This window comes from Protopterus annectens, chromosome 3.part1 (assembly GCF_019279795.1).
Source record: "Protopterus annectens isolate FY-2018-M chromosome 3.part1, PAN1.0, whole genome shotgun sequence".
In the NCBI taxonomy this organism is placed as follows: domain Eukaryota; kingdom Metazoa; phylum Chordata; order Ceratodontiformes; family Protopteridae; genus Protopterus; species Protopterus annectens.
Window position 1 is genome coordinate 1,102,304,734 of NC_056732.1, and position 25,325 is coordinate 1,102,330,058.

At 38.5% G+C, this 25,325-nt stretch overlaps 1 protein-coding gene across 2 annotated transcripts in view; it reads left to right on the forward strand.

The window, feature by feature from the left end:
- Positions 1-7,448: 7,448 nt before the first annotated feature.
- CHRAC1 (chromatin accessibility complex subunit 1) overlaps positions 7,449-25,325 on the forward strand; it is a 288,282-nt gene continuing 270,405 nt past the window's right edge. For both annotated transcript variants that reach the window (XM_044067243.1, XR_006364253.1), the window contains exon 1: positions 7,449-7,638. In XM_044067243.1, the coding sequence (XP_043923178.1) occupies positions 7,486-7,638 (153 nt within the window). In that variant the 5' untranslated portion in view covers positions 7,449-7,485. The remainder of the gene's footprint in view (positions 7,639-25,325) is intronic.

Here is a 25,325-nt window from a genome sequence, read left to right on the forward strand (position 1 = left end):
ATTTCCCTTTAATACTGTATAACCTTAAAATGGGTTTAATACTAATATATTCCCATATACTCTTAAGGATTCGTGGGATTTTTTGGACAAAATTAATTCTATTGAATTTAGCACGGGAGACACATTTGTTACAATGGATGTATGTAATCTGTTTACGGTTATACCCCATGATAAGGGTCTCGAATGGTTAGAAGAGCAGTTGTTTTTTACTAATTTGTATGACCAAAACAAAATTAATGTTTTAACGAAATTAATGGAAATTGTGTTAAAAAACAATTTCTTATTTTTTGAAGGGGCTTATTACAAACAAAAGAGTGGAGTAGCCATGGGGGCAGCATGTGCCCCCATTTTTGCTAACTTCATAATGACCTATTGAGAGCTCAACTATGTGTTCAATACCCAATTTTATACACACATCAAATTTTATGGTCGTTTCCTGGACGACTTATTTATTATTTGGAATGGAGAACAGTCAGAATTAAAGGCCTTTTTGGAGTATATGGATAGTAGTGTTTGGTTTTTGAAGTTCACACATGTTATAAGTAAGGAAAGCATCACTTATTTGGACATAAAGTTAACATATAATAAAAGAAAAAATAGGTTGATGTCGAATATCTATAGAAAGTCCACCTTCTCTAACTCTTATTCACACTTTGATAGCTGGCACCCCGACCACCAGAAAAAAGCTGTGGTTAAAGGACAAATGGTGAGGGCAGCCAGAATGGTCAGTGAGGAGGTGGACTTTGAAAATGAATTACAGTTTATTATATCTTTATTTATAAATAGGGGTTATCCCAAAGTTTTTTGCACAAACATTTCTGAGGAAGTAAAAAATAAAAGGCAAAATGGATTTTATAAAGCCTTATTGAATGGTAACCAATGTTTAGTTGTGAATGGTAATAATGTTCATACTAACACAAATGGACGTTTTAATTCTAATACTATACCTTTGTTCATTACCACATTTAATGACATTTCCCAAGTCATTAAAACCATAGTTAAGAAAAATTGGAATTTTATTAAGTTGGATAACACTTTGGGGAATCTCTTCAAAGGGAACATTACATACATTTATAGGAAAGATATGTCCTTTAAGGAAATGTTTGAAAGTATAAATGTTAGTGCAGGTATTCAATCCAATAAACCGATGGGTAACTTCAAATGTGGCAGGTGTTCTGTTTGTATACATATGATTAACACTGGTACAACTGTAACAGTTAACAAACACATCATAGGGATTCATGAGCATATTAATTGTTTTACTACTAATGTTATATATATTGCAGTTTGTCAACAGTGTGATGCCTTTTATGTCGGGATAACTAGCAGACATATGAGGGACAGAATAAAAGAACATCTGTCAGATATTAGAAATATTAAGTTAACTAACGCATTAACCAGGCATATACAACAGTATACAAATCACCAATTTAAATTTTTCGGTGTGTTACACTTGAGGAACGACCAACAGGGTAAGATTACTAAATACAATTTGGACACATCAGAATTAAGGATGCAGATTTTATTGAATGCTCATCAGCACCCTGGGCTCAATGAATATATTAGTATTAAACCCATTTTAAGGTTATACAGTATTAAAGGGAAATAGGGCCAGTCTGGCTGTATAAGTTTTTTATGATTTACACACATACAATTTTCTTTTTGCACACATACGGGTACTTTTTTAATATACATACATTTTTCAACATTTTTTTACATTTTTTGTACTGGTATATATATAGATTTTTATATACGGATTCATATGACACATATATGTTTGTACATATATATCATATATTATGACTATTAACGATCATATTCAATTAAATGAGTTTATTAATTTACATTCATACATATATGTAAACTTACTTAAGAATGTTAAATATACAGTTTTTAGTAGTAGTGGAAATTTATTTATTTATTTATTATATATACATACTTATTTAATACACACATACATATTTATATTTTTGAGGATTCAACATCAATCTATGATATACGTATTTTAGCTATACAAACCTAATATGTGTTTTTAAAGTAATTTATAAATTTAACATCATTTACGTTTATGTGTATTGTTTTACATGTGTTATATAAGATGTACACATTTATTTATTATAATTGCATTTGATAGGTGTATCACAACGATTATTACCTATGTTTTTTTCTTTCATTTGTACACTTACATTTATATTTATTTATTTTTATATCCAATCAAGTGGTTAATAGTTTTATTGATTAATTAATCATGTAGTTTTGGGTATATTAGTGGCTCGTATTTTGAATTGCACTTGTGTTCTGAAGAAGTCCGTGGAGACGGACGAAACCTAGGTCGACGCAAGTTTTGTACTGTCAGTCTTTAAATAAACATCTTTTGAGCGTTATATTGACCTTGGATTCATCGATTTTTTGTGGAATATACAATTACCAGTACCTCTACTTTGACTGTGTGCCTTCTCTTCCCATTGGTATTTTGAAGTTCAGCCATCTATTGTCTCTTATAGACTGGTCCCGCCTTCTCAACCTTCCCCTAAACAATGCTGTTCAGGAATTTAACAACATTTTTCTAAACATCCTAAACTCTCTCGCTCCCCTAAGAAAAATAAGGATCAAATCTAATCCCACACCTGGCTCTCCAAACATACCGTCTCCACAAGGAAACTCAGAGACTCCACCTGGAAAAAATGGTCAAAGTCTAAATCTCCCAGTCTCTTCCTCAAATTTAAAGAACTAAGAAACCTTACAAAAACACTCACTGTCCAAGACAAGAAAACTGACTACCTATCCACCCATACTTCTAACCCCCCAAACTTTTGGCACTCCATAAATAATATTCTCTACCCAGGAAAACCCTCTACCCCAACCCTTTCCCTGATAAATCTCCTATTGAAATAGCCTCCCGAATAAACAATTTCTTCATTGACTCAATCTGCAAACTAACCCCTCCTGACACCAACCATCCTCATACCCCCACCCCTATCTCCACCAACTACTACTCCACCTTTTCCCTGAAACCCATACCCACAGCTTACATAAAATCCCTTCTGCTGAAGCTTAAGCCATGCTCTCCCTCATTTGACAACTTACCACCCCTATTTCTCAAACCTGCAGCCAATACCATAGCTTATCCAGTATCCATCGTTATAAACCGCTCCATTAAAAAATCCATAGTCCAAGACATCTGGAAATCCTTCTATACAATTCCACTACATAAAGGAGGCAACTTCACCGACCCAGCTAATTTCCGCCCTATAGCCATCCTCTCACCTCTTTCTAAAATCCTAGAAAAATGCATTCACTCTCAGCTTCTCAAATACTTACTCCAGGAAAATCTCCTCACCTCCTCTCAACATGGATTTAGGCCCCACCACAGCACCTCCACTGCCCTTCTTTCCTTTACACAGACCATAGCCAAAGCCAAATATGACAACAAACTGATGTCATGCCTACTCCTTGACCTCTCTAAGGCTTTCGACACTGTCTCCCACCCTAAGCTTCTTAACAAACTAACCAAGCTCAGCCTCTCTGCTTCCACTACTAACTGGTTCTCCAGCTATCTTACTAACCGGCAGCAATCTGTTAGATGGATGTCCACCTGTTCGCCCTTCTTACGTAACAACACAGGTGTTTCCCAAGGATCCATCCTAGTCCCCCCTCTCTTTAATATTTTTACTAATAACCTTCACTCTGCTTGCTGTACATCTACTATAATCCAATACGCTGAAGACTCTACTCTTATCACCCACTCCAACAGCCCTACTGACCTCCACTCCCTGACACAAACCTCATTTAACACCATTGAATATTGGCTAATCTATAACCAACTTATCCTTAACCCCAAAAAAAAAAAACAAGCTACTCCTCTTTTTTCCAAAATCAATGGTCAATCTTAGAACATCATTCTCTATCTCTACCCTAGATAACACAACAATTCATGCAGATTATCATACCAAACTGTTGAGGGTCATTATTGATGATCAACTGAAATTTGACATTCACATACAACAGTCCATAAAAAAGACCAACCAAATAAACAAAAAGTTCTTACCTATTGCTTGTAGGACCTCCCTTGCCAAGCCTACCTCCTCCCTTGCCTTTTCTATGCCTCCCCTATTCTTAGTCACCTCCAAGCAAACCTTTTAACTAAACTCAATCAGACATACAACCACATAGCTAGATTTGCCATCAACCTATCATACAAATCTCACTATTGCTTTGCCCTCAAACAACTTTGATGGCTTGAATTCCCTCAACTTCTACTACTATCTCAGCTTCAAATTACACATTCCATACTGTATAAACCTGTCAATTGCCCCTCCCTATCTAACCTCATCCCCTTACAAACCCTCTTGATCCCTCCGCAGTACTGACCAAAACCTACTGGACACCTACAGACCCAATAAAACCATAGGCAAATTACTTTACAAATGCTCTGTGTCTCAAACTGGGAACAAGCTCCCTAATCATCTACACTCTATCCACTCTCCCAACATTTTTAAAAGAGAACTGAAGAGTTACCTGGCCAGCTCTCCATCCTGTACCTGTCACCACCCCACCTAAGTATAACCCACCAAATACCTCAAGATCACAAATCTTACTTTTTTCCCACCTACTTAAATTGTTGATTGTCCATATTTAATGACCTCATGATACTATGCACATTACATCTTCTATATCACATATGTATGTATTGTATACCTTTGTAGTATTTGTATTGCATTTCTTTGATTTTAATGATTGTAGTATTGCTATATATTTTTGTAACTTTTTTCTTTATATTGGAGCTTTTCTCCTCGGGTCTCCACTGCAAATGGGCCACCAGCCCAGTGGACCAACCCGGTTAACAAAAGACAAACAAATAAATAAACAAATAAATAAATAATATTATTCTAATTTACTTAAAAAGTTAATAGAATATCACCATTTGCATTGACATGTATAATTATTGGACAATAAATATAAAACTGTGATGTCTAGATTTAATGACTGTTTGTAATTCTGAATGATTTACCAGCAAATCAAACACTTTATGAAGGACAAAGCAAAACTATGAGCAAGATCAGGTAAGTTCTATGAAATCAGGGACAGAGACATGTATGCATTACTACTCAATGAGGTAAATAAAAGTGACTTACCCCTGCTGTTTGATGACTGCTAAACAACAGTCACTGATCTGCTGTGGCAGTACTAGTATTGCACAATATAGTACAAAACTAGTACTGTTATGGCTTATGTGTGTGTGTGTGTGTGTGTGTGTGTGTGTGTGTGTATGTGTAAAAAATATCACTGTTTTTTATCTTTGCACACACCCAAAAATGCCAGGACACATACATTATTCTTCTGGGCATCAGTAAAACATATCTCAAGTAATTATATCTCAAAAGTAAAGCATAAAATATATCACAAAACATTCAGACCTTCTCGGACCATGGTGGCCCCCACTCCCCGACTGTATAAATGGATACAAGGGGCTCCCATAATCATCCTTGAATCTCTGGAGGCCCTCACAATAGTTGTTGCTGGTTGGGGAAAATTGACTGTTTAGGAGCAACAAAGTAGAATATATTACTGTGATCATTTTATTTCACTTTCCTCACAATTACACATCAGGCACATATACAGGTGGCTCCCTTTGAGAGTTAGGGGTGAGGAGTGAGAAGGCATGCTATGTATTAGTATACCAGCAGTCACTTGAAATACATAACTAAGGCAATTTGAACCTCTGCTTTCAGCCCAGTCTAACACCAAAGGGATGCATAGGCAGTGACTGTCTTTTGTGGGGGGTTAGGGAGTCAAGCAGTATTCCCAGACATAACCTATGTATTCCCACATCAACTGGGTTGTTAGTTTATTGTGAGCTACTATTTTGGCAGCTTTGAACATTAAGCCTTGGGCACAACTTATGCCTTCCTTGAAAGAAAATAAATAAGACTGAGATTCTTTTCTTTCTCATAATTTTTGTTTAGGCCAGCATTGGATTAAAAGGCAAGAAAATGCTCTAAAATGCATCCCAGAGGATCTGTAAACCTATGGCCTCTTGGGTCCTGGCTTATCTGAGTTATCTCATAAATGATTATTAGTGACCTGTCTTGGTGTGTTGAAAGGATGCAAGGAAAACTATAGCTGTACAGCAACTAACCTCCAAGGCACGGTAACTTGTGGATTACATTTATTTGGGTTGCATGGCTAGGCTTATAAAGGTCCTAGTGGTCATTAGCCTAGTATATGTCTATGCACCTATAAACAGTAAATTTCTTTCCTTAATCATAATTTCTGTTCAAGCCATCACTGGAAGAAAAGGTTGAATAAAAAACTTTAAAATGCACTTTAAAGCATATAGAAAGTTATGGCTTCTTGAAAAAAGCTGAAGAGTAAGGCAAAATCTGAGAAAAGGAAGAAAAAAGTAATGTGCATGGTATGGGGAGCCCAAGAAGGGAGGATTCAGAGGGGAGGAATGGAGTGTGTGTGTGTGTGTGTGTGTGTGTGGGGGGTTAAAACAGTAGGCCTAGGAAGCCATTTCATCTAAATCCACATCTGTACAAAGAGTTGTTGCCAATTGCCATGTATCATTGTTGCAACTAAATGTCAGTAGCTGTAGGTGGCCCTTTGTGAGACAGGCCTACATAGGTACATAGGCCTGTTGTAATGTAAGAGCATTGCAGCTACAGGTCTGTATGTGTGTACTACTCCTAAAAATGTGCAGCATAAACTAAAATGTCACTTAAGAAAAGTGGTAATGACAGTGTGATGCTTAGACTGGAAGTGTACCAACCAACCCAGAAGTGCTGAGGTTTCCCATCAAACTTCATTTCCACCAGAAATTGGTTAACTGTCTGGTATATACTTTTCTGTGCTGCCTTCCTCAAAAAGAATATGGGGTAACCATAATTCTCGACTTTTCATTGCAAGAAATCTGGACAAAGCCAACAATAATGGGGAACAATACCCCAAAAATAGGGACATTTTTTAAATGTTGCTCTTACTTAGTTGATAGAATAATAGGGTGTGTATTATCATGCATTTTATGAAGGGTATGAAGTCTGAAATTCAAATGTCTAGCATTTAGTGGTTTCAGCCCTCAATGATTTCCCAGAAAACCACAACTTTTATGAGGGACAGACCAAAAATATGAGCCAAAAACTGGACATCTGAGGGGTATTTTTGCTTCTCTTTCAACATATTTTTTTAATGCTTCAGGTTTTTCACTAGGTACCCAATTATATACACAGGTACCATATTTTTTTTTCTGGCGTAAATGTAGACTTAAAGCCGTCTGCGGTTTCCCATGACAACCACACTCATCCAGAACGACTGTAATACACTAACTAACGAGCGTGTACAAAGCGTTCGAGAGACTGAAAAATTAGCCCATGCGCCGTGGCTTGTAAAAACTACATTACCCAAATACAGCTTTTCTGAAGGTCTAAATCCCAACCCCTTACAAACACACACTTGACCTGGAAGAGAAAAATAGTGACAGTCAAAATGGCGGATTATTCGAGTTTTAAGAGGTATGACAAACCTCTGGAGCATCGTTCGGTTTTGTTGCCTCTGTCCCGAGTGAAATTGATCATGAAGAGTTCATCTGATGTGTCAAACATAAATCAAGATGCGCTATTCCTAACGGCCAAAGCAACAGTGAGGGAGTGCTTACCTTTATTTGTATATACGCTGTAAATAATAAGTTAAGACAATGTTTGGTTGTAAAGTTTGAGACCATGAAAATGTGTACTTTGGGTAGGGTTCGGGATTGGTTGAGTTTAATAGGTTATTTTCTTTGGGGGCTGATTTTTAGTAGATTATAGCACTCTCTGAAGGTATCCAATATTCTGGAAAGATGTAAAAAAACATGGATGACAGTATGCTACAGATGTTAAACGTTTTGGAGAGAAAAACATCTGTGATTGACGTATGGCATAAACTTTGTGTTCGTCTTCACTTAAGTAATTTCTCTTTAGGTTGTATTCCCATCCTTTGCTGATGTTTCTATGTGAATACTTTTTTCTAATATGACCAGCTTGTTAATAGTGTCTTCAGACTTTTTCCCTAAACACCAACCAGTTTTCCAGGTCCCGTTTGAAGGAAGTTAGTATATCACACTGCTCTCTCGATTTGCTGAAGCAGGTTTAGATCACTTGATCTGGTATGTGTGTGATTGATTTGTGAAGGTAGAAAGGATGCTGTACTGCTGAGTCCCTAATTGCTCAGAAGGCAAGTCATAGTTCTCCTCTGTGGGACCTGTGATTCACACAAAAATCATAGAGCTTATTGTTGTTTTCTAGTAGCTTGGGTATTTTAAGCATTTGATCTCCTTTATTAGAAGCCTCTAGGGTCTTTCCAGCTGTTTGGTGTGGTATATCCCAAAGGGGGTGTTGTTTTCTATAACTGGTTTGATCAGTGCTGAATACAAAGGGACAATAATATCTTTAGATTTGGATGATGTGCACTTTGCTGTCAACTGTGTCCAGAAGAAGAATTTACTGACAGCCATTGCTTTATCCTAAACATAGCAAAGGAAATTCAACCCAGATTCTCAAGTCTGTAACTACATTTTCATTTTGAACTGGTGTATTGGCAATGCTGTGAGCTACAGGGAGGTGGGGGTTGACCACCAAATGCAAAAATGTTGCATTTTTTAATATTTAAGCCAGTTTTCAGTACACCAGGTATTTATAAGTTTGTTCCTGCTTCTGTGCCACAGGTGGTTTTGACAGTGACTCCCAGTTTGTAGTCCCCTGCAGACTTGGTTAGCCGCAGGTGTTGATTTTTAGACTGAATGTCAGAGAAGTAAATACTGATAAGCTATCTCAGCACTGAGGCCTGCAGGACACCATTGGCCACCGTTGTGTGCTTGCCACCCACACGGCTTCTGTCTTTTAGCCAGTTTACTATCCATAGGTGTCTATTTGTAACGTTTTTTTAGTTTATTAAATTAATTATGCTAGCATGGTTGATAGTGTCACATGCCATGGACAAATCAAGGTAGGTTGTGCATACAGTGTGATTGCTGTCAACAGCTCGTGTTAGCTTTTCAAAGAAAAAAGTTTACTAGGTTCGTTAGGATACATCTTTTACAAAATCAAATTGCTGCTGATTTAGCCTGATGACATTTTTATGTTTGTGTTAATCAGGTGTGTTGTAATGTGTTCCATGGCCGTACAAATAAGACTTGTCAGGTTGATGGGCCTATAGTTTCCGGGATTGGTAGGACCACCTTTATTGAGTGGCATTAGCAGTGCTCTACACCATGCTTCCATGACTGAGCCTGTAGCCAAGTGTGGGTTAAATAGTCTACCAAATGGTTCCACCTAGGTTTATTTATTTATTTACTTTTTTTAAATGGTTAGGTGAGCTGGTCCAAAGACCCTTTCCAACAGTGGCCTGAGCACAAAGGCAAAAACGAGGTTTAAAGTAAGCCAAACAACACTTATCAAGCAGTCCACAGTTAGGGAGTTAAGCCATCATCTGAAATGCATCCTAATTAATACAAATTATTCAGTTAATCTCAAGTGTTGTATAGAGACAAGTAGTGAAAAATCTAATTGTATCACACTGCTTTATCTGCAAGGGGACTGTGTCCCAGAGGTGAGGGACATGCTAAGCAATTAATTTTCTCTCTCTCTGTACAGTAGGATCACAGTCTAACATTATTTTTACTTTTAAGAGGTTAAGTAAGCCCAGGGCTATAACTGCATTGAATCTATGGAAGATTTCATCTTTCCTGTTGTCTTTAAAGCACTTACACACTTTCTCTGTGGGGGTGTTCAGAGAGAACTTTCTTTAAACTTGGCCAGTAATTGTTAAGACCTTTTTTCAGAAGGGAGCTTTCTCCAGAGTGCAGGGTAATCTGAAGAAAGCATGCTGACCAATAGTAGTTTTAAAAATGGACGGAATTAATAATGTCACTCTTCTTGGGAATTTTGGTGAATAGACTTGGTCATATTTTTGAGGGTGAGGAAGTATTTTGCCACTATGTCTTGGTGGCTAAAGAGGGGTTTTGTGGTTATTTATAGGTTCATAGGTAGGTACTAGGCTATTGGCCCTAGGTCCTATATAAGCCTAGCCAAAAATGTACCCTGACTTTCACCACCCAAGAAAATTATTTTCCTGTGCCCCTGTCAAGCAGAGCCACAGAAGTGATCCCTGGGGTGAATTTCCTATTTCCCATCCAATCATCAAGATTTTCTAATGAGGAGCTCTGTTTGACAAAGATAGGTAGTCTGTTCCAGAGTATGGGTAGTTTCTGGGACAGGAATCTATCCCTCCAGCATGTTCTGTTTATTGTGGTGACAAGGTTTAGGTCCCTAGAGCGTGTAGCTCAGAGGGATTGGGATTTCTTTAAGTGGAGCGTGTCCAACAGCTGTGGGTTTGACATAGCTTTGTATGTAATAGGTGTTCCAAAATAAAGTGTAATTACTTTTTAAGTAGATATAAATTTTCCAAGTATAGAGACACCTGTCTAGAGCTATTTTTTTAGTTAGTAAGTTAACTGTCGTGCTTATTGTGAAACTTGATGTGTTTTGGCTGATCTTGGCTGATTTTCAAATTGGAATGCAGCAACCTGCCTTTAGTGAGCTTAACTGAAGTAATTACTCTTTATTAACATATAATAAAGCCATATTATTCAAATATTGAATGATTGTTGTCATAATTAAGTATGTTAACATATATATTCAGTTGTAGAAGCTGTCCTAAGATAGTTCCTTAAGTGACTTCTATATCACCTGAACATTTGGTTGAGAGTTTCAGACCCAATATGATCATGAATGTTGTATTCAATAACTTCTGCCATCTTTAAGGATGACAACCTATGGATACGTTATGAATGACTAATAGTATGAAAAGCATTTGGAAGTTCTGGGAGTAGGTTGGATACTACTAGCTCCCATTAAGAACTTCTCTGAGATATGGCTAGCCCCCATTAAGAACTTTTCTTACATATTTAGCCTTGGGTAGTTGAGCAGTAGTTATTGCATAGCCCTTTCTGAAGCCATGTTGTGCATAGCTAATAATGTTTTGAATTATATGGTCATTCATTTAGTGGTGGACAATGCATTCCATAATTGTAGCCTTGGAATTCAACATGGTGATTGGTCTAAAGATGTTTAACTCAGTGGATGTGCCCTTTATGCAGTAAAGCTTTCCATATATTGGACATAATAATGCAGTTTTATGAATTTTGCTGGGAAGCTAAAAGTGCCTTAACCCTTCATTTTAGCTAATATTTTTTCTTAACTGTGAGGAAACTTATTTTCTTATGAAGTTTCTCGACATTTCTGTGATTCCAACAGATTTATGAGTGGTATGTGAATTAAAATTTTGAGACAGCTGTCTTATAATAAAAACAAGTGTACTGCACCTTTGCCATTGTCATTAGGAGAAGGCATGGACAATGCTGCCTGGATGTACTAGTTTGGTTACTGTGTTTCACAATTCTTTAGGATATTTAGCAGACTGTTTCTCCTGCTCAGAGAAAATCTTTTTGTATCCATTTACTGCTTTCTTACAGACATTTCTGAGATGTTTGTACAAGCATTGTGAGAACTGAGTCTTTCCAAATGACGACTTATCAATGCTTTATACAATTTTATCTTCGTTTCTGTTGATCAAACACATTTTACTCAGAGTTATGCCATCAAAACTGCTTTTATTTTTGAAACTATTTAGTACTTCATCTAAGGAGTGCTAGCTGTTTAGGACCACCATTTGATGCTGCGGATAAATGGTTAGTGGTGTGTTGTGGTTTGCTCTTGGTGAATTAGACATCATGTCTTGAACACACAAGTTTGTTGTAGTTGGAGACGTACATAAGCTGGAATGCCTACAACTGAATGGCATTGTGGTAATCTTTGCAGCATGAAAATTATGTAGTCATCTTTTTTTTTTCTTTTACTAGCTAGACTGTTGTGAAAAGGGGCATGGACTGGCAAGACTTCACAATAGCCAAATATAGTCAGGCATGAGTGATGCAAAACAAACCTGACTGAATCCTAGCCCAAGAGTAGACCAGTCAGTGCTAGAAAACACTTCAGTTTTGACACGAAACAGCCTCCGTTTGCTGTCTACCAACGCTGAGACATGGCAAGCTGGTCGAATGACTGACACAATATTTGTATTTATTTGAGCAGTTTAGCTGCCTGGACTACACGGCCTTTTTAGCCTACTTACTCATATTTTACAAGTTAATTACTGAAAATTTATCACTTGGCTGAGGATCTCAGAATCTATGTAGACAATGAACTGTCCTTCATTCGCTACCTATCCACTGTTTTGTAAGGAAGACCTTAAACATTGACAGCTTATATCCAAAGGTGTTGCTTTTAGATCCAGGAATAACAGTTCCACTGTACTCTGCACTTATTAGACTGATCATTGAGTATAATGCCCTTTTGTATGTACCTGTCCTAACACTTGCCACAACTGGAGTGACCACAACACTTTCTTCCTAAAAAAATCAAGGTCCTAAATAGTAAAAACTATGCAGACCATCTCAAACTTTTGTCCCATATCTCACTGTATTGCAGACTAATGAGGGGAAACTCTGCCTCATGTATAGAACTTCAACAGACCCTAAATGTTTGCAAGTCCAGTAGTATCATAAACTCCTGTTCAAGGGATCTCTATCTCCTTTGCAGTCTTCTTCTACTGTCCATAAAGCAAAGTACTTTTCTTAATCTGTTCAAATGGAATTTGGACAGATGGATGGGGAATTGTAAATCCACCCCCAGTTTAGCATCAGTGTCTGTCATGGATGAGGGGAAGCATGTAAAAGTCAAAGCATTTCCTTGTTTAGCCAATCTTTGGTTACACTGGAAAAGCAATTTACAAGGAAACATTGGGAGGACGTATCTGTGGCTCCAAAATATGCAACAAAGTTCAGGTTTAGGGCTTTTGCTTGGAAGTGTATGCATAGGTACTTTATACCGCAAACAGACTTCAGATATGTTTTCCTCAGGTTAGCCTAGTAACCTCCTATGATCTTAACCTTCTGTGATACAAATGTAAAGTATGAGGACTAAAATTACCATGAGAATGTAAGACTAAGCTTCTTAAGATCCTCGCAAATAAATAGCCTAGTAAGTACATACAAATCTATAAAGAATATAAATAAAAACTTTACACTCCGGCATTATATTACATGTACTGCCGTATACTACTCAAGCACAGCTTAATATCCATACCTCCTATTATAAGTAGAAATCAGTTGTAAGCATACGTAAATATTTAATTATTTCCAGAAGTAAGGTATCTGGAAATATGAACCAAAAGACCAACACTTTTCTGCTGAAGGTCAGTATATTGAACTGAGATTAAAAATCTGAGGAAAAATTAACTCTACTGTATGAAATTTATGTGGCATTCAGATGTATGTCGGGTTATTTTTCACTGGAGAAGCAATTCCATTTTGCCTTATTAAGAGTGTATTCCTTATGTTGGTAGGAAAACATGCAAGTGATGGCCTTTGTTCTGTTACTTATCGAATTCCATACTCTTGGCACACGGGCAGGCTGATCAGTTTACTGAATACACAGGAGTAGTGATTGCTGGGAGATTGAATGGAACACAGCAGGCTAGTTACAAGTTTCAGCTCTAGGGATCTGACTAAAGGTGGACGGCACACGGTCCAAGATTTTATAGTCTAAGGTAAAAAATATGAAGAATAGCTGTAAAGCTGAAGGGATAGCAGTCTACCTTTGCAAGAGTCAGGCAGTGGTGTTTCCTTTAAGGTAAATTCATGATGAACCTACAGATTCTATTTAGAGAATTTTGGAGTTTACTTTTAACTCTTTCTTTTTTTACATTGTCATGATTTGTAAGATATAGACCAATATAAATATAAGCACACTTCTTTTGAGAATTACTTTTTTGCTTTGCAGGTCAGAATGTTCCTTGCTCTTTAGCCAGACATGCATGTACCTAATTAAATGTTTTACGCTGGCATGCATACAATATTGAAGGATTTACTGTACATCAGCAAGTCAAATGGCATTATAAATACTCTGTCTAGGGATCCAACCCTCTTCTGCAACATCAACAGAATGGTGTCGAGGGACAAGTATATCTGTCGGAGAATACGGCTGCTCTTGAACAGATTTTCCCACCCACATAGTACAAAGTTAATCCTTGTACATATTCAAGAACAACTTGGATCAATGGATGGGGAAACAGAAAATTTACCACAGGACTGCCCCTTGTACTACTAATGGACAGAGGCAGCTCCTAAACACTTTATCCCATGCATGAGTCCCCTCAAACTTTCTGCAATATGATCCTAGTTATTCTCATTAGGGGTAATACATAATTAGTAATTGTATATAATTATTGAACATGGGATGGGTAAGGCTAATCTCTGGCCAAATGGATAGGTTAATTTGAGGGCAAAAAGAAATATTCACTAGGCTTAAAATGGCCCAGGGCAACTAGCCTATTACTTGCCTGTGAACCTATGAAATCTGGCCAGGACATTTGGAGGAATTCCATTAATATATTTTTGATAAGTGCTGTGGGATCTTTTACATCCACCTGAGCCCCCCCCCCCCCCACTTGCTGCAGTAAAATGTCAGAACTGCATCATAAATCAAAGCAGCTGCTATGGGGACACAACCCAAAGCTTTCAGATCATCTCTGCATGAAAGGTGTGTGTGCCTTTTGCAGAGCTGCCAACACTGCAAATGGGGAAAAAGGAAATAAGAAGAAATGTGGAAAACAACAATAATAAGTAATGTGCACTACATTATAGAGCAGTAACTCAAATGTTCATATGTCAGTGATAAAGGACTGTTTCTATAGCCTGGCATTGCTGAATTTGTGGTAGTGGGAGTGTGAGTAGCCACCCAGGCAATTGGGTTCTTGAGTGAATGTACATTCTTTAGTTTCTCAACCTGACTGCTGCTGCTTTGCGTGCAAAATCCCAGTACAGCAGGGTCTGGGGTTTTGGCCTTTCCCCACTGTTATGTGATCTGAGTTGGTACATATAATTAGCAGGGGTGTGGGGGTGCAGGGGGCTTGTCCCTTGCAAAAAATTGACTTTTTTTCCCGATCTTTTTAGGCTCGCTGTAAAGAGATCCCTCTTTTTGTATTTGCTCTTTGGAGAGTTGGTGAGATAATCCTGCTTTGATGTCTGCCTTGTTATTGATGACACCATTGAACACTTTAAGGTGGCCAATATATCTCCCATAAGTAGGGCACATATTATGCATATGATTTAATTCACAGTAATTTATACAGGCTTTTCCTAACATTTTAAACTATTGAAATATGCAGGTAAATGACAGAAAGATGGCTGAGCAGCAGTGCATCTGTAGACTGCATTCATGGCATGCATATAAGCTATGTTAGTCAGAATTTAGAAAACCACAGCAGCCAAGGAAAACTTGAAGTACCACACACGATAAACCAGCAGCTCCGTAGAAGGAAATATTTATTCAGAATACAAACTTGAAAATCTCTGATTATATGTATATATATATATATATATATATATATATATATATATATGTGTATATATATATATATATATATATATATATATATATATAAAATGCAATTTATGTATAAAACAAAAAAAATGTATATATATGAATAATGTAAATCATATCATGTCTCTGAAGGGAATCAGAGTGATATGAACATGTGTGTGTGCACATATATTATATTATACACATTTCGGTGTGTGTACTTGTGTGTATATATCATCATTATTTTTATATTGTCATATATTATTTATGATATTTACATATACATATATTTTTTTACATTTATATTTTCATAGTGACTGTTTAGTTCTATGTGTGTGTGTGTGTGTGTGTGTGTGTGTGGGGAGGGGTACATGTCTATATGTCTGTGTGTGTGTGCGGGTGTGTGCTTGCATGTGATTGTAGTGTCTACGTGGGAGAGGTCTTTGGATATGCATTACATATGTTCAAGTTGATTATTATGCTATTCACACAGCATGAATTTACATTGTATTTTTATGACTGTATTTTTGCATTTATACATGTGTATATGTGTGTGTGTGTGTGTGTGTATATATATATATATATATATATATATATATATATATATATATATATATATTTTTTTTTTTTTATTTATCATTATGACAATACTTCATTTTTGTAGAAAATCACATTTGTTATTTTTTCAGTTTGATGGTCATGATGACATTTCCTATTTAGTAAGTTATTTAAGGAACTGGAAATTACTTGAAAATATTTCTGAGGAAGTTCACGTATTAAACAGTGGATGAAAGTACTAAATTTTTGGCTTCTGGTTTACTTGTTTTTTTTTGCCAGCAGTTCTGCAGTTTATTTATGTTTTAAGAGAAGATACGAGTAATTATCGGGTAATGGTTGTGCCATATGGGGAGCAACAGTTGTAATTCAGTGGGAAATGAGAAAGGCAGATATAGAAGACAGACTGGTATTTTGAAAACTGAGACCACGGCATTTTTCCACACCATACTTGCTGACCGTCACACCACTCCAATCCGTTTTCAACCCATTCATTCCCCTTCACCTTTTGAGTCGCCAGCATAAGGATGATTGCTAGCTGGGCTGGAGGGGCTGCCATATGGGTGGTTATCACACCCTTGTCCATGGTTATTGATAAAGGCTATGAAGGCATTTCTGATGGCCCAGACCCCATCCCTGGTGGGTGGCTGACATGGGGAATGTCATCACTGTGACAAAGGGACTCCAAAATCTGTCATATGCTGCCAGACTGAAGAAACTCCAGCTCTATTCAGTCGCATACCGTCTGCTCAGAGGTGACCTGTGCCTGACATACAAGGCCATGTCCAACCCGGAATTAATGGACATGCTCCACCTCAAAAAATCCAAATCTACCAGATCCACTAGAGCAAGCGACTTAAACCTTAGCACGGATATGAATAGGACATGCTGGAGGGATAGATTTGTCACCCAGAGACTCCCTATGTTGTGGAATAAAATCCCGGTCCATGTGAGGCAGAGCGCCTCGCTGGCTCTGTTCAAGAGAAATCTTGACCGGTGGATGGGAGATCGTAGGTTTACCCCGGGAATCATCTCTGTGTCACTGCTGGACAGAGGCACAACAAACTAATGGGCACAGTATTTTTTAACATAAGGGGTGGCGTAAGCCACAAAAACTCTGGGCTAGGCTTATAAATGCCTTAGGGCAGATAGCCTAGTATAAACTTATGAACCTATGAGAGACGGTGCATTCTGTGAGATTTGTGGGCTCTTGTGCCTTTTAATTGTCCACTGCCTCCTTGGAGGGGGGAATGGTGGATTGGGACAATCCCCTTCATTGCAGGATGGATAAGGCATTATTGGCCACTCAGTCTTGTCTTTCCCTACTTGGCTGGTACAGTGTCTCGGCCACTACTCAAACTTGGAATTTGTTTGGGTCCTAACCAAGGTTTTAGACTTATGCAGTGTAGAGCCAGGCACCCTGTCATAAAAATTAATATGATGACAAACCCTAAATGATGACATTATTTGCTATATCTGATGAAATAAAAGATGATTATACAAGTACCAGTGTATCCCAAGGAATTTTCAGGAGAACTAGAAAAGACTGCATGTTGATTTTATAAGTTCATTCATAACTGTAATGGATGTATATAATGCACACACACATATACGTACATATATATATATATATATATATATATATATATATATATATATGTGTGCGTGTTGTGTGTGTATATATATTTTAAATGATCAAAATGTTTTATATCTCTATACCTATATTGCCTTTTTGACAGATGTTAAGCATTATTTGTATTGCTAGTTATAACATTAAGCATATGTTTTCATATTTTTGTAAATAATTCAGTAAACGTACGCTGAGAGGAATTTATTGTTTTTATTTGAAAATATGTCTGGTTAACAAGTATTCTATCAAAATATGTCTAGGTTGTACAGTTTCCAAGATAATGACGATTTGTTTGTGAAAGTTTAACGAAAAATATAATTCTAGTTGGATTTGTGTGAATTATGTTATTTATGGAAAGACTGTGAATGCACTTTTTCCACTAAAGAAAACTAGCAGATAACATTGCTATTTGTAAGTTTTAATAGGATTTATTGTTCACAAAAATATTCACATTTCATTTGTCTTATACTTTTTAAATTGACTTTTCTGAAAATTCTTTGGAATGCAAGGATGTGTGTAAGCTGCTAGAAGTGTGATATTATATTATGTAGGTTCATAGGTTCATACTAGGCTATCTGCCCTAGGGCATTTATAAGCCTAGCCAGAGTGTGTGTGGCTTTCACCACCCCTTAGGATGAGAATACTATACCCATTAGTTTGCTGTGCCTCTGTCCAGCAGTGATACAGAGATGATTCCCGGGGTAAACCTACGATCTCCCATCCATTCGTCAAGATTTCTCTTGAACAGAGTCAGTGAGGGGCTCTGCCTCACATGGACTGGGATTCTGTTCCATAGTGTAGGGAGTCTCTGGGTGATGAATCTGTCCCTCCAGCACGTCCTATTTATATCCGTGTTGAGGTTTAAGTCTCTTGCTCTCGTGGCTCTGGTGGATTTGGATTTTTTGAGGTGGAGAATGTCCATTAATTCCGGGTTGGACATGGCCTTGTATGTCAGGCACAGATCACCTCTGAGCAGACGGTATGCGACTGAATAGAGCTGGAGTTTCTTCAGTTGGGCATCGATGACATATGTTTGAGCCCCTTTATCCTTTTGGTGAGGAACTTTTGGGGTCTTTCCAACTGCTGCAGGTGTCGGGTAAGGTACATTCAATGGGGCGTTGTACTCAATCATTGGTCTGATAAGTGAAGAGTACAGGGGTACAATGACCTCTCCTGATCTGGATGTGAATCCCTTCATGATCAGGTGGGCAATGTAGAAGGTCTTCCTAACCACTTTGGCAATGTGAGTGTCAAAGAGAGGTTACTGTCAACTTGGGTCCCCAGGTCCCTGATAACTTCTTCCGTGTTTAATGGATTACCACCTATGTGGTAATTAGGGGTTACCTTGTTTTTCCCAAAGGGTATGACTATACATTTTTGGCATTTAGCTTAAGGCCATGGCTCTGGCACCAGTTATCCATTTCTATGAGACCTCTCTGGAGGATGTCTGTGTCTGATGGAGTGTCAATTATGGTGCCCAGTTTGCAGTCATCTGCAAATTTTGTCAGCCACAATCCCCCTATGTCTGCCTGCACATCAGAAAAATAAATGCCGAACAAGAGGGGGCCCAGGACTGAGCCCTGTGGGACACCGCTCGTGACCGGCTTAGAGTCTGACATGGCACCAGCAACTCTAACCCTGTGTGTTCTGTCCTTGAGCCAGTTTGCAACCCATCTTGTGACATATGGGTTTACATCTAAGCTGGTGAGCTTTTCTATGATGCCTGAGTGGGGTATTGTGTCGAACGCTTTTGCTAGGTCAAGGTAGGCTGTGTGAACTGCCTTACCCTCATCAATGGCCTTAGTGACTGTTTAGAAAAGTCGACCAAGTTCAAGAGGCAGGATCTGCCCTTGACAAAGCCAAATTGGGTAGGATCCAGTGTCTGTAGGTCCCCAATGTCTTTATTTATGAGTTCCATTATGATCCTCTCCATAGCTTTGCAGACAAGGCTAGTCAAGCTTATGGGGCGGTAATTTCCAGGGTCCGTAGAAGCACCGCCTTTGTGGAGTGGGACCACAGTTGCCGTACGCCATTATTTGGGTACGTATCCTGTAGTAAGGCTAAGATTAAACAGCAGCCTTATGTGTGGGTTTAGTTCCTCATTGAGTTCGTAGCACACAGCCGGGGACACCGTCCGGTCCCATTGATGCTGTGTTTTTTGCTTTAGAGAGAGCAGCTCTCACCTGGGCATCTGAGATGTTTGGGAGGCTAGACTCTGGTGGGATAGATATTTTTCCTTTTGGGGGGGGAGGGAGGGGAGAAATTTGCACTGAACCTGTCTGCCAGTATGTTGGCAATGTCTGTGGGTTCAGTGATTTTTTTTATCATTTTGGACTAATTCTGAGTATATCTGGGAGTTTCCACCCAGGTTTCTAACATAGCTAAAGAAGGCCTTATGATTGTCTTTTGTGTCATTAGCGATTTTTCTCTCAAAGTTGACTTTGGATGATTTTATGAGTGATCGTAGTTTTTTGCTAGTATTGATCAGAGATGCCTTCCCTTTTAGGGATTTTGCTCTGTCATGTAGTAGCTTTCTCCTCTTGTTGTAGAGTTTGTTTATGGCTGGGGTCCACCAGACTGGGCGCCTGCCTTTGGTCGAAAGGGTCTTGATTTTATTAGGGATTGCTTGATCCATACATTCCTGGAGGTGCTCGTAGAAGGCATTTGTAAGGGTTTCAGCAGCGTGGGTTGTGGTTTCCACTGGCTCGGGGGCCTTGAAGGATACCACTCCAGTCTTAAGAAGTGTGAAGTTTGCTTTTGAGAAGTTCTTCACTGTGGTCTTTTTGCTGGGGTGGGGCGGGATGTGGATCTCCAGTGAGATTAATTTATGGTCTGATCTCACCAATGAGGGATATACTTCCGGTGTGGAGCATTTTGTCCCCATGTTTGTGATGATCAGGTCTAGTATATTTTCTCCTCTTGTGGGAATGGTGACTAGTTGTTCCATAGCATTTGAGTTTATGAACTCAAGGAACCTTTGGGCTAGGGTGTTGGGGCTTGAGTAATGTTCCCAGTCTATGTTTGGGTAGTTGAAGTCACCCAATATGATGGTGTTTGGAGAGACATTCATACTCTCCAGTGTCTTCAGGAAGGCTGTGTGGGTTTCCTGAGTTTGAGAAGGTGGTCTGTAGCATGTTACAAACTGTAGGGCAGTTTTACCTATGGTTAATTGCACCTGGATGGTCTCCGATGCTTCGTGCGTTGCCACTAACCTGGAGGTGTGGGTATCCTTTATGAATATGGATACTCCCCCTCCTTTTGTGGTTCGGTCAGGATTTTGGGGCGGGCATGATATGAGGTATAACCTGATAGTGCTGGGGTGCTCTCAGGAGCCTTGAACCAGGTTTCAGTCACAGCACAGACATCAATGTTCTCCATACTGAGGAGGGCTTCGAGGGCGTGCATCTTGAGGTTTAGACTTCCGGCATTGAGCAGTATTACCCTTAGTTTTTCTCCATTTTCGTTTTCTAGGGCGGTAGGTTTATCATTTGAGCCTTGCCTAAAAAGGCACTATGGGGGTGGCAAGAGCCTTTGCCAATATCCGAAGCCCAGGGTGACAGGTGCAAGCCGTCCCTTGCGAAGCAGCGTGGCTTGTCAAGCATGTCATCCCAGGCAGACAGACATTGGATCCCCTTAGAATGACACCAGTAATTAAGCCAATTATTAAAGCTGATCATTTTGTCTCTGTATTGTGGCATCATTCTTGGTGAGGGTAGGATACTGCTCAGGGTCAGGGTCATACCGGCCTGGGCTACATAATCTGAGAGCTCCTCTATGTCTCTTTTCATGTAGTCCAGGAGGTGCGTCTCGGTCGTTCACACCGGCATGGACAATGACTGAGTCATACTTGTACTTGCTGTGGAGTGACCTGAGTGCTTGTGTTATGTGGTGGATTCTAGTGCCTGACAGGCAGCTTACTGTGATCTTTTCCTTGTTCAGTCTGGTGAGTGGGACGTCAGTGTGTCTGACTATGGAGTCACCTATAACAAGTGTGTCTGGCATTGTGTTTGGCCTTAAGGGCTGTGACTGTTTAGCACACTGACTTTGAGAACTATGTGTTGCATGTCTTATGTCTTGAGGTGGCAGTTGCTTAGGTGTCTGCTTTGGAGGCCTCTGTAGTTTTGGTAGATTTTTGATCAGTGCCTCCCAGTATGTCTTTGTGTGTTTATGTGTTTGTTTTGCAGTTGTGATAGTTCTATGTGAAACTGGGTTTGTGGTGTGCGTGGTTTCCTTCTCCTCCTGTCTGGTCTTGCCAGTCCTGAGTTGAGAGAGCTCAGCCTCCAGTTTGGCTATATAGTTGCATCTCTCACATGTGTTTGTGTTTTGTGGGAGAAGGAGTGGGTTGTCTGTGTACATGAGGCAATTGTAACATTGCCTCAAGATGCCCAGATTCACCAGCTGAACAGGAGAGGACGCTAGCAGCTGACCCTTCGACATGCTAGAAAAAGTGAAAAAGTTTGCTGTGTAACTGAGTCAGAAGGGACCTATAGGGAAATGGGTACTCAAGGGGATTCTAGGCTAATGTAGTACTTTGTTTAGTATACAAGTACTTTACCTATATAAAAATGCTTTAGGAGCAAGTGCTGAGTTATTAAGATTTTAATGAGATGTAAATAAGGTTACATCACAGACCACTGTTATTTGCTGCTTATGGGTTACCAGAACATGTAGTTACAAATAAATGCATTTAATTCACATTAGAAGACGTTAATTGTTTTTGTTTAAGCTGAATTAACCATTTCCCCATTAGTACATGAGAGTATCCTGCACCAAATTAGTTAGCAGAAATGTATGTTAAGACCTTTAAATCAGGCTTGAAGATAATGTCATATATAGTGCTAGATGAGGAAGATAAAGTTTTAGTATTCCTGTTGTCGTGCAAGACCACACCTATTTGTATGACAGGTCAAATGTCAGTAGATTTATTTCTGAGCAGAGATGTCAGAATAAGGCTTGACCCGATAAATCTAAGTCTAGGTGCTATTGTGAGACAAACAACTACAGGAATTTTAGAATGATAATTATGCTTAGGAGCGGCCATTCCAGAAACCAAAGTGAATGTTAACACTCACCATCCCGAGGAAGGGGGTCCAAGTACAGAAACGATAGACTGATTTTGAACCTCCACAGATTAATATAAGTGAACTTCAGTTAACTGCATAATGCCAAGTTTTGAATCTGAAGTTCTAGTTGCTCAAGTCAATGTCAAAGTTAAGACATTTTGTACAAGGCTCAAAAGTTACCTCGGTACTTAACTTTTTGAAACAAAGCTTTCATCTTATTGGTTCAATTCAGGGGACTCAAAAATGCCGTTTTACCCTGATAAAATGTATTTGTATATTTTAAATAGAAAAGGGCACTTGTATATTTAAAATAGAAAAGGCTATAATTTCTAATAATGAGGCTGCTGTGAATGTTGGTGCCACTGAATTTCTCTGAAAGAGCAAGGCTGCAATTTGAAATGTCTTGTGCATGAGTGCTGCTTTTGAATAAAGCGCCACATTCACTTGGTGTGCACCTAAAGAGAATGGGCAGCCTGCTTGTATGTTCAATCACAGCACAGTATAGTAGGTTATAATTGTGTGAATTGGGTACATCACATGTTATGGATCTGCTATTTATTAAACCTAGCAGATGACATCTGCAAGACTGCAAATGTCTTGGCCCTAACGTAAGTCCTCATCAGTTGCTGTTTCGTGGTATGCCAAGAGCTGTCATTTCTGCATATTCTAATGTCCTCATTATATTCTGCTGTCCTAATGAATCCTCCTGGATAAATGCGTAGGATCTAAAATATCTAAATGCACTTAGACGGACTGCAAGACCTAAGCAGTTGCAAGCATTTCCAGGCCTATGCAGTCTGAAAGTAGCAGGTCCTTCCATTGCATAGCTGAAACTTGATATCAAAATAATGGAAATAAGTACATCAGGTTCTAACTTATTCTACTAGGATAGAAATGCATACACACGCATGTGATGTAGCCATCTTATCCAAAGAAAACTTCAAAAGTACTCTTCTTGCGAAGTAGTGTCCACCTCCTTAAGACAGATCCATTTTTCATTGGTAGATAGATCACTAAGCAAACATTAAAATCTGCAAACTGTAGAAGTGTACATTCCTAACAAACTACATAATGTACTGAAAGATGCTCTTACCTAGATGTTAGAAAATGTTAACATCAAAGTACTCTATTCAGATACATCAGCCTTAATTGGTCCCTTCCTGACAATTCTCCAGTGCCAACTCTATGGACTAACCCAGCTGGCCTTCCTTTCAGCTAGGGTTTATGGAAAGCCTGGAATGGGTCTAGCATCTTATCTGTCTAATGTGATGGTGGTCAGGATTCTAGCTGACTCATTAAATGATCTCCTTGCCATCTTTGTAATTTGAAAAAGTAAAACTCCCTCCAGTCGTACTTTTCTCTGGGTTCATAGCTTTAAAAAAATGATAGATATTTGACTCTGCCACTGTTGTGTGACAAAGAAATATAAAACAACTTTTAAAGCTATAAGAGTGCTTTGGGTGGGGTTTTGTTGATAGTTTCAGTAATGACGCTGAAAGGTGCTTAACACGTGTGTAGTACATGGATTGCTGTTACTGCACTCAAATGACATCCTGGTTCAGTGCTACTAATGAGCAAGATCTGATCTTAACAATGCTTATAAGGGTGCTTAACAATTAAGTACTCCATATACATTAAGATTGCATCTGGCGCTAGTCACTAAGAGCTCACAGTGCTGGCCCGTATATAGCAGCAGAAGATAAAATGGTTTTCTTTCAACTCTATTCCTGTCTACAGTCTACAATATTACATTCACTAAATAGTATTTGGAAAACAGCCGCATCCCTTACACAGGGAACAAGTAAAGTGATTCCCAACCACATTATCAGCTTCCAAAGCACAGCACTTAAAGTTTATTTTTCAGTAGCTAGTAGTACATGGAACAGACAAATCACCACCACTACAAAGAATTATCAAATGTCTTACTACAAACAATGGGATCTCCATCCTAACTTAATATTACATGTTCGAGACATGGATCCAGGAAATTGACCTAGAGAATGAATTTCTTGGCATCCATGTCTCAAGCACATAATAAGCAAGCTATGATCTGAGACACAGTCGTAATCCTCCTGTCGTCTTCTGATATTTGGAGTGAACTGTGGCACTACATTTAAGAATAAAAGACAAAAAGTTCTAAAGCTGTGAATAATTTGAAGTTGCCACTCGCAGTTCACATCAGTCTTTGTACAACGTAATAATTTTAATTTGTAAATCAAAGTAGAACACTAATGCAGTGCACCTTCTTTTTTTTTTTCACGGTCATCCAGAAATACAGAGAAAAAAAAAGTTGGATACAAAGATGTATTTTTACAGATTATATACTATTCATTAGAATAAAAAAAAGGTTAACCCATATGTAGCCATTTCAATATTTATAATGTCTCGTTACATAACATACACGTAGTTATTTCAAGGTTAACAATGTCTGTTAATGCTATGACATTGTGTTCTCTTACTTCTTACTACAGTTAATACAAGAGAGGGGAAGTTAGATATATTTACAACAGTGATAGTGAATAGATGATGAAAGGAAAAGGGTGCAGCTGGGTATGAGAATGTATTACTTTATTATGTGCAGTGTAATGTAACACAAGTAAGCAGAAGAAACTAAAAGAG